Source organism: Condylura cristata, unplaced genomic scaffold (assembly GCF_000260355.1).
Source record: "Condylura cristata isolate star-nosed mole 26May11 unplaced genomic scaffold, ConCri1.0 scaffold00015, whole genome shotgun sequence".
Classification (NCBI taxonomy): Eukaryota; Metazoa; Chordata; class Mammalia; order Eulipotyphla; family Talpidae; genus Condylura; species Condylura cristata.
The window spans coordinates 5,411,829-5,421,901 of NW_004567116.1; the positions used below are offsets into that span (position 1 = coordinate 5,411,829).

At 48.3% G+C, this 10,073-nt stretch overlaps 1 protein-coding gene across 1 annotated transcript; it reads left to right on the forward strand.

Moving 5' to 3' along the window:
- The first annotated feature begins 3,369 nt into the window (after positions 1-3,369).
- Positions 3,370-9,397, forward strand: LOC101629005 (glycine N-acyltransferase-like). Its single transcript, XM_004682755.2, has 5 exons — positions 3,370-3,447; positions 5,317-5,424; positions 7,401-7,527; positions 8,329-8,500; positions 8,926-9,397. Exons 1-5 carry the CDS (start codon positions 3,370-3,372, stop codon positions 9,326-9,328), a joined length of 888 nt encoding a protein of 295 aa, XP_004682812.1. The 3' UTR covers positions 9,329-9,397.
- Positions 9,398-10,073: the final 676 nt, after the last annotated feature.

The following is a 10,073-nucleotide window of genomic DNA, read 5'->3' on the forward strand; positions in this document are numbered from 1 at the left end:
GCCACTGGACACAACCTGTTAGGTGTTTACATTCCTAAGATCTGCAAAAACGCTGCTCTAGCCTGCCCTGGGCTTTTCTTCAGACACGGCTTCTGTCAGAGTAGCTGGAAGCCTTTCCCACGCACATCACATCATGACTTGGGCCCACGGGTGCTGACTGACTGTCTGACTGAATGGAGACACAACCAGGTTGATACAAGCACTTCACGAGCTCAAATACTGGCACCAGTTTACTGAAGGTGCGCTCTGAGCCGGACCCTCAGAGGAGCACAGTGTGCAGGACAATAAATGAGATGAGCTTCCTGCTCCAGAGCAATTCACAGCCCAGAGAGAAAAGTCCGAGCAACATACCTTCTGCACCTGAGAGATACACGAGTCCTGGTGAGAGCTCAGGAAAGGGAGAGACCTGCTGGAGCAGTGGAGCCTGGCCAGCAGCTCAGGCAAGGGCCACCCCTTCTTCATCATGCTGGAGAGGCAGGGAGAGTGAGTCTCCTGCTGTTTATATCAGCGGGTTGACAAGGAGGGAGCGAGGAAGGAGACACGGATGGAAAATCAGGACATTTCCGTAAGCCTTAAAGTCCTGTCCATGTTATAATCAGCTTTTCACTTTATCAGGTAACATTTGGGTGTTTTATGACTAACTGAATATGTCTATCAATTTGGGCATAAAATGGTGATATATTAACTGTAAGGAATCTTCTGGGTCTTCCTTCACCCTTTGTCTCCTCATGGACACTTGCAAGGGCTGATTCTCATTTCTCAGCTCTTTTTTCTGCACCTATGATTGGTAGCAAACCACACCCAATGTAGCTCTCCTTTGAGCAGCTATGCTTTTCATGGCTGAAAGTTCTACTATCTTTATATCTCCCATCGTCCTGCCACTCACCTGTTTTCTTTTCTCAGGGATCTTTTTTTCTGGGCTGCCTGAGGGCTGGTCTATGAAAATTCATTCTCTTTAGTTGTTTATTTTGCCTCTGCTTCATCATAACAGACCTGTTAAGCCACCTCAGACTAAGGCAGTAGTATCCTGTATCCTGGTTTGACACACCACCTTGATTTCCATGTAGATGGTTATTTAGGGAATGTTAGGTTAACCCTTTGATGCAGTTGAGTCTAATTGTAAAAAAATGCCATTTTTTTTTTTAAATACCGAGTGGTTTGTGCCATGTGTGGAACACACTCAGAATGAGGCTTGCCTTTGCTCAAGGTCAATTCCTGCCAGTGCTCCCTGCTACTGCAACCTCATTCTTTTATTTATTGTTCTTTTATTTATTGATCCTTTCATTTAGCAAGTGTTAGTTAAGCCCTTCTGGTGAATGATGTTGATGAAAAGTCCAGAAAAATCAAAGCAGGTCTCCACTCCTTTGAAGTGAAGTTAGAGTCAAGAGATTCATCACATCATCCACGTGGGTGCTCCATTGTGACTGTGTCAGCAAGGTGAAGGAGAGGTGCAAGATGCTCTCAGACCCATGGCGAGATGGTTTATTAGGGAGGTTAAGGCCAAGTCTTCCTTGAGGACACGATTTTCCAGTGTAGATCTGAAGAATGTGTGCGTGTGTGTGAGAGGGGGTGTTCTAAGATATAGTTGGTGTGTGCTGTTACCGTAATGATAGCGGCTTCCCTCACTCTTGTAGCCCTTTAACCACCACGAGGTCTTGTCTTGAAGCCATTAAAAGGAATTCACAGATAGTTCAGATATGTAGACAGAGAGAAACCAACCTTGTTTAAGAAAGTAAAGAAAAGTTTATTTAGGGAGAAAGACAAAAGCAGAGACTTCCAGGTGTGATAAATCTAGGAGATTAAGGAAGCATTATGGAGTCATGCTTCGGGAATATACACTTTCTTTCCCTGATGATTCTAAAAAACCATCAGTCAGTAGGATTGGTGAGTTCTCAACTGCTACTGTGCTTGCAATTTGCATCACAGGCCTTTTCAGAGAATTTCCCCTTTCCATTATCCTCATCCAAGAACATACATTGGCCCTGATTTCGGAGTATTTGATTAGCCCACTTTGGAGTTTGTTACACGTCTCTATAGAGCTTCCCTTATTCCTTTTGTCCTCCTGCTCTCAGAATTCTCTTGAACTTTCTGAAGTCCTGCCTATCTGTCCTTAAAGCTGGTGAGTTAACCCTAACTTGCCTTAGGAGTCAATATGATATACCAAATAATGGCTTCTGAACACATTCACATTCCAATCCCCAGAATCCTTGAATATATTTCTGTAAATGGCATAGAAGATGGACCAGTTAGGATACTGAGAAAGGAGATTTTTCTGGATAATCTCTGGTGGCCTCCAGTGGTGAGGGCAGTCCTTATAGGAGGGAGACAGGAGGCTTAAGTCAGGGAACATGTGGCCATGGAAGCAGAGGTTGGAGTCAAAGAAAATACTGGAAGCTGGAAAAAGCAAGAAAATAAGTTCTTTCCAAGTATTGTTATAAGGAATGAGGTCCTGGTGGCACATTATGGCTTGAAAGGCCTTGAAGTGTCAGACAACAGCTCTGTATTGCTCTATTTTCTTATAGCAGCTACTGGAGCTAATACACACTCGTGTGCTATTTCAGCAATATTTACAATCTCCAGCTATGGAAACAACTTAGTGCTCCGATGAGTGGATCAGGAAGATATGGTACACACACACACACACACACACACACACACACACACACACACACACACTCAAAGGAATACTACTCAGCCATCGAAATGGATAAATTCCTGCCATTTGCTGCAACACGCATGGAGCAGAGGGGATTATACTGAGTGAATTACGTCAGAGGACAAATACCAGACAGTGTCACTTATATGTGGACGACAGAGAAACTAAACCAAAGGTCACACAAAGCCAAACTAAGAGCCAACCCTAGAAACTGAGTGTAGAGAAGGGGCAATCGCAGTCAGCTATGTGCAGTGTTCACAGAGGAACCAGGGTCATCTGTGCACTGATTTATACTCATTCTGCACTGCTTCATTTAGTCTCCACGAACTTCTTTCCCTTTGATGGTGCTATTGTCCTGCCTCCCGCCTTGAGGAAACCAAGGCACAGGAGGCTAAGGGCCCTTTCCCAGGCTACAGAGCTTATGACTAGAGGGAACCCACTAGACAGCCACTGCATTTCCATATATAGTGTGTTTATGCAAACATGTACTTGCTAACCCAAAGCAGAGCCGGGGCTGGACCTCACCGGGCTTTGAGAAGGTGAGTGACGACTCAGAACGTGGCTCCCCACCGCCTCAGATCTGCTGAGGACCCGCGAAGGGGACACCCGTGCACACACAGGACCCAGGCTGCCAGGCGCGCAGACTGTGCTCGCTGGGGCTCCCCCTCCACCCCTGCCTCTCTCCTGGCTGTCTCCAGGCCAAGCGGCCCACGATGTTCCCGTTGCAAGGCGCCCAGATGCTGCAGATGCTGGAGAAGTCCCTGAGCAGGAGCCTCCCCGAGTCCTTGAAGGTGACAGTGGGCGCTCCTGGGCAGCAGGGGAGGCGCCCCCGAGGGGAGGAGAGGGCTGGAGCCGCCCTGAGCCGCGCAGCCTCTGCTGCAGGTGTCCCCTGGTCTGGCTGCATCGTCTCCTCCGAGGCACTTGCCGTCAGGCCTGGTCGCTGTGGAGGAGCCGGAGGCTCAGGGGGGCCCGGCCAGAGGGGCAGGTGAGCTGCAGCGCTCTGGGGGACACAGGCGTGCCTGGGCCCGGAGCTGCCTGTTCTCTGGGCTCCGGGCCCCCACGGCGCGTGGGGTCAGGGCCTGTTCCTCTGGGTCACGTTCAAAGTGGCGAGCCAGTTGCCTCAATACATCGAAAACTGAGCGACACAAAAGCTTCCCCTTGCTGCTCCCCGAGAAATAGCCCCTCACTGCGCCTGATATTTGCCCGGAGTTTTCCTCCCAGCTGGCTGAGACCATTCACCATTCACTCTCCTCCCTGGAAGACCAGTCCCCTGGTGAGAGTTTACCCGCCCAGGGTTTTCTTTGAAGATCTCTAGTCAGCCATGGTCAATTCCTACGATTGTTGACTCACACTTTCCTTTGCTGAGCAGTTACTGCAGGTCAGACCGTCTTGTGACTGACTGCCAGGAACTCCTGCCTTAGGAAAGTGATGGAAATCTCAGGATTAAGAGAAACATACACAGAGAGGCCGTGTAAAAGCAACCTGATGGCAGCACATTGCCGTTGTGTTTTCGCTACCAGTGTAACAACGAGGACACCCACAGCGGAGCCTGTCAGCTCTGTGTGTCTGCTCATCGCTCTTTCTCAATTGCAGACTCAGGGCGCACATTCTCAGCTGATCAAAATGAAGAAAGTGTGTATGCTGGCGCTTTTAATCATCGTATAACATAGAACTGAATGCTTAAGTATCTGTTGAGGAAAAAATTCATGAATTCTTCAAGTGTTAGAAGTTAAATGCAATGTGTTGAATTTTTCAAAGCCAGTTGAGTCTAATTCAGTTTCTGACTCATTATGTCCTTAGTTCATTAGAAAATAGAAAAAGAATTTTAATTACACCATGACAATAAGAAGGAATATCACTTCCCATCATTTTAGATTTTACAGCGGGATTTTACAGCAGATATACCACAGTGTAAGTCTGTTTTAAAGGCTCCCCAGGCTGCGGCTGCAGGGCCCCAAGTCCCTGCCCTAGAGCAATACCTTGTCACCCCCGCTGTTGGTAGGAGATCGTTGAAACTACCACACGGTAAGGTGGACACGTATATTAAAGTTTTAGACGTGTGTATAAACTTTGAAGAAGCAATAAGTATTCTGGACTCTCAGAACACATCAGGGGTCCCTGCAAATATTGCCTGTCAGCATGTTCTGTGAGCAAAGACGTGTTACTAGGAAAAGTTGGAACAGCTGGAATGGCCGTCAATAAGCAATGGAAAAGCAAAATATCTCAATACAGCTCGAAAGTGGAATGCTGGCAAACATTACACACTCACTGGACGTTTTGTGTTGATGGACAAAAAAAATGGCCATAGCATAATCACTTAGGAAAATGTCAGCTTTGAGATAATTTTGTTTTTGTAAAGTTATGTACTTTTATGTGCGTGATTAGAAGAAATCTGGGTAAACGTAAGATTTAATCGTTTACTTATTTAGTCGGACATTTTACTACATGCACATTTGGGTCATGTTGGGTAGGGAGAGAAACTACGATGACTGAAGGGTTAGAGATACAGCACATAGAGATTATTTAACCTCCAAGTGCAGTCTCACCCGTTTCTCTTGCACAACCCTGTGACTGTCCAGATTACCTTGCCCTGATGGTGCAGGGGGAGCTCTGCCCTCCCTCCCCAGCCAATGACCCCTCCCTTTCCTGGGGTGCTGCAGGTCTACGGGACTGTCTTCCACATGAACCAGGGAAACCCATTCAGCCTCCAGGCCCTGGTGGACACGTGGCCTGACTTCAGCACCGTGGTCATCCGCCCCCAGCAGCAGGTGAGGGGTGGGGGGAGGGCGCCTCCTCTACTCGGCCTTGCCTTGGGCCCCTGCACCTGGCAGCTTACCTGGGATGCGCAGGTGAGTTGCATGATGGTGAACAAGTCCCTGTCTCAAGAAGCCCGTGGGCGGGAGGAGGCAGAGATGAGCAACGGGTGGCGCGTGCAGGACAGAAGGGGTCAGCACGCGGAAGTCAGGCAGCTCCACTGCGGAGTCTGGGATGCCGGGAGACAGCGCGAGGCTGCTGGGAACCGGCTTTGGTGCACGAGTATGTTTTGTCAAGCGGAAAAGAGGACAGTGTGAGTGGGGAGATAGCAAGGGAAGATGCAAAGGTGTGAGTGGATGGTGAGTTAGGGTGATTGTAAGACAAATGTCCAATGCTACAATCTCTGTGTGCTTGTAGGGAAACATTTATTTAAAAATTGGTGAATGTAGTTGTTAGTACATTTCATACATAAAAATGCCTAAGGTATCTTAAAACATGAAGTAAAATTATACATTTATATAAGTACAAATAGGAGACCTTTAGTCTGAAGACTGAGCTGAAGTAAAATTGGTGGAATTTAATCCATAATGGGATCATAGGTAAAAAAAAAATGTGTTATTAGTATCACAGCTGATATGTGAGGGAATTTCTGGGCTATGTATTCTAGTGATTTAAAAAAATTTTAATGTTTTAACAGTATGGATGATATTTTTCTTGTGCCACCTACTTCAAATTAATCTCATCTACTATTTAATAATTTGCTGTGTTTTTTTCTAAATAAGTCAAATATTTGTTTATCTGAAAATATGAATTGTTTATCTGTGTCTCCTTTTAAGAAAGCATTGTTAACTGGCTTTCATTTTTTTGGCTAATTAGGTATGGCCAGAGATTTTATTCCAAAATTACCTATAAGCAAGACTATTAACATCGCATTTATAACTTGAATTTTCTAAATATGTGAAACAACAAAATTATTTTTCAATACAAGATTTTCATTGCCAGTGACTTTTGTGTTTTTTCTGTGTAAAATAAAATGTCAGTAGAAATAAAGGCTTTCTGAATATCTGTATCAGAGCTATTTTGAATTTCAGTGCTGTAAATGGGTAGAGAATAGGATTAGTCTGTAATTTTTCATCATTAATCAAATACTTGACTCATTCATTCTGATCTCATGATGATATCTACTAAAATTATGAATTTATGGAAGTGCAAATATTATATCTTTTATATCAATAACTTTGTTTTAAAATCTTAGAAATTTGAAATAAAATTAGTATAATTTAATCTTTAATAGGATCATACGTAACAAAATATGTGTTACTAGTATCTGTGAGTGCACTTTGGTGCTATATTTTCTAACTATTTGTAAAAATTTCTAATTTTGCACTAGTGTGGTAATATTTTTCCCATGTCACTTGCTTCAAAACAATCTCATTGCTCCTTAGTAACTTGAGGCGAACTCTTTAAATAAGTCAATTATTGTTATGTGATACTGCAAATATTTAGCGATATATTCTTTTAAGAACATTGTTAATTGGCTTTGATTTTCTTTGGTTTCATTGGTTTTGCCAGAGATTATGTTTCAAAATAACACATAACCAATAGTCATATCTAGTGTTTTTCAAATATGTTAAATATAGTAAAGTTTTTATTGCAATACAAGCTTTTCCTTGTCAATGACTTTTGTATTCTCCTTGTGGTAAATGATGTCAGTAGAGAAAAAAACTTTCTACATATCTGTGTCAGAGCTGATTTAAATTTCAATGCAATGGATGGTAGAGAATAGGATTAGTCTGCATTTTCCATCATAAGTCAAATTCCTTACTCTCTCATTCTGATCTCATGATGTCAAATATTCAGAAGAAATTTAATTGACCTATAAAATTCTAACATAAAATAATTAAAATGTCATAGTATGATGAAATTATGAAAAGAGTTTGGCTCTCATGGCATATAAGCCCTCTGTTTTATTCCATCCCTGATGCCACAGGAGATGACGGACGACCTGGATCACTACACCAACACCTACCAAGTCTTCTCCAAGAATGTCAGGAAGTGCCAGGAAGTCCTGGCCTCCCCGGAAGTCATCAACTGGAAGCAACACCTGCAGATCCAAAGTCAGTCACTGAGGACGCGCCCTGCTCCCCGACTGGCACCGTCTCCCGTGACCGGGGCCCCCTGGGCGGCCGGCAGGTGTTTGACTCGGGTGCAGCCTCACCCGAGAAGCAGAGAGGTCGCGCTCAACTCGCACAGAACAAACAGGCTCTTGCGCATGTCCGCTCACTCTCCCCGCGCAGCCTCCTGAGAATCCGTGGGCGGTGGCTGTGTGGCTTTGCTGCATCACTTCCACGGGTCTCCCGTGGGTGGGCTCAGGCAGCCACAGTCGGGGGGCTGCAGCGTTGGCCCTGGCTGAGGGGACAGCGAGGCTGGGTCATGTGCCCTCGAGGCTGGTGCCCCTCTTACTGGGCTGCCTGCCGACAGCCTGAGCTCGGGGGCTCCAGCCCCCCAGGCAGGCGTGGGCGGGACTGTCCCTGGGCCTGGTGCTCCCCCATGGAAGACACAGTATGTGACAAGTCAGGGTAGCCAGCAACCATTCTGGGGTTACTCGGGGGTTGGGGACCCACCGGGTCACTCATGGCCCAACTTATATGGGGTCATAGAGAGCGCTGCACGGTGCTGTGCCTCTGTGTGTAACTTGTGAAGCATAGAGGACTGTGCCCAGAGCTGGCGCCCCAGGGCGTGGTGTGAGAAGGAATGTCTGGACACCATGTCACTTCCCAGAAAGAGACAGTGCAGGCCCGAGAGGTGTCTTTGTCACTCAGCAGAAGCCCTGAGCATACAAATGTTCCCAAAGCCATACAATCACCCCTCCAGCAGCGTCCCTCAGGGAGACAAACGGCTCATTCCCTGCTCCGTAGGTTCTCAATGCAGCCTGAATGACGTGATCCAAAGTCTTGCAGCCACTAAATCCCTGCAAGTCCAGCACTCCCAGAACATCCTCTTTATGTGGGCAGAGACTGTAAGGAAGCTGGCTCCTGCCCTGCTGGAGGGGAAGAGCTTGGCCCCCACGGGCGGCAAACACAAAGCCATGTGAGTTTGCACAGCAGCCATGCAGGGCTCCCTCTCCCAGCCTGCGCTGGCCTCAGCTTCTCTCCCTGCTCCTCTGTGGCCTCCCCACAGCCAGTGTGTCAGAGGGGCCAGAAAAGTCTTTGGCCAGTGAAATGTAACTGATTCATCAGGTGGGTTCCCAGGCCCCAAGGTCCCTGAACTCTGGTGAAGCAACCCCACTACCTGACCCAGTCACTTACCGTCCCCCGGGAAACTTCAGGCCCTGTCCACTGCCCTGTCTCCTCGTCCTCCCCCCTCCCAGCACACGGCCCCCCGAGTCCCTCTGGGCTCAGCTCCCCACCCCAGGACCTGCATGCGCTCCCTGCTTCTCTTCCCTCAGGACAGCCAGGTGAGGACACGGCGACCTTCTCACTCACGGACTGTGCTTTTGTCTTGACCCTCCCCAGCAACGAAGCCCTCTTCAGGCCCTCTGCCCTGGACCTGCCCCACGCGGCCCTGGTGAATGAATTCTGGGATTTTGGCGGCAATGAGCGGAGCCGGAGATTCATCAGGCGCTGTATCAGGACCTTCCCCTCCTTCTGCCTACTGGGGCCCGAGGGGACCCCGGTGTCCTGGCTCCTCATGGACCAGTCAGGAGAGCTGCGTATGGGGGCCACATTGCCCAAGTACCAGGCCCAGGGCCTCATGGCCCACATCATGTACACCCAGTCCCAGGCCATGAGCAAACTGGGCTTCCCCGTCTTTATTCATGTAGACAGGAGGAAAAAAGTCTCTCAGAAAGTAGAGGTCTCTTTGCCTTACATCCCGATGCCCTGTGACTGGAACCAGTGGCACTGTGTCCCTCTGTGACAGCCTGACCAGGCCATGCCAGGTGGCTGGGCCCATGTGGAGGGTGATGGGTGGGCAGAGACACGTAATAAACTGTCATCATAGTAAAGCTGTGGTGCTGGTTCATCGTGTGGAGGTGGGGTGAGGGGTCCCCAGGCCAGAGGGTCCCTGAGATCCAGCAGGATAAGAAGCCACAGCTGCTCTTGCAGGGATCCATCCACATATTTAGTTCCCACCCTCCCAGGGGCTCTGCCACATTCATCAGTGCCAGGAGACCCAACGGGTTCTGGAACGGGCTGGCAGGGCAGGAGGCCGCATGGGAAGATGGAACTGAACCCACCTCCCCGGGTTCTGAGATCAGAGCGCCAAAAAAGCCCCAAAGGCCAAAAGTTAGGGGTTATAGAACAACACCCACACCCTCGGGGCCTACGGGCTCGAGCCTGCAGAGGACAGTGTCTGACAAGGCGACAGCCACTGTCCGGGGACTCTCAGTCTTGGCAATAGCAAGAGGCCTCAGGCTCCAGGAACAGCCACCGCGGGGTTGATTTTACACACGGGAAACAAAGAGCTTATTGTATCCACAAGGGGCCGGCTATCTCGGCCAGACAGTGTCAGTGATGTGGTCACCAGTCACCGGAGTGCTGGACAGCACCGGCCAGATGGTGGGCACTACCGGTCCCTCAGAGTTGGTGTCAGAGACACACAGTGTTCACAGCTCCTCTGAGGGGGTGGGGTGACACACAGCACACAGGCCACGGAGGCACCG

What these genes read in the sequence shown, in the direction of transcription:
- LOC101629005 (XM_004682755.2), top strand. Translation starts at nt 3,370, where the DNA reads ATGTTCCCGTTGCAAGGCGCCCAGATGCTGCAGATGCTGGAGAAGTCC. An exon ending in GCAACACCTGCAGATCCAAA is followed by an intron (nt 7,528 to 8,328) that starts GTCAGTCACTGA and finishes CCTGCTCCGTAG; the next exon opens with GTTCTCAATGCAGCCTGAAT. An exon ending in GGCGGCAAACACAAAGCCAT is followed by an intron (nt 8,501 to 8,925) that starts GTGAGTTTGCAC and finishes GACCCTCCCCAG; the next exon opens with CAACGAAGCCCTCTTCAGGC.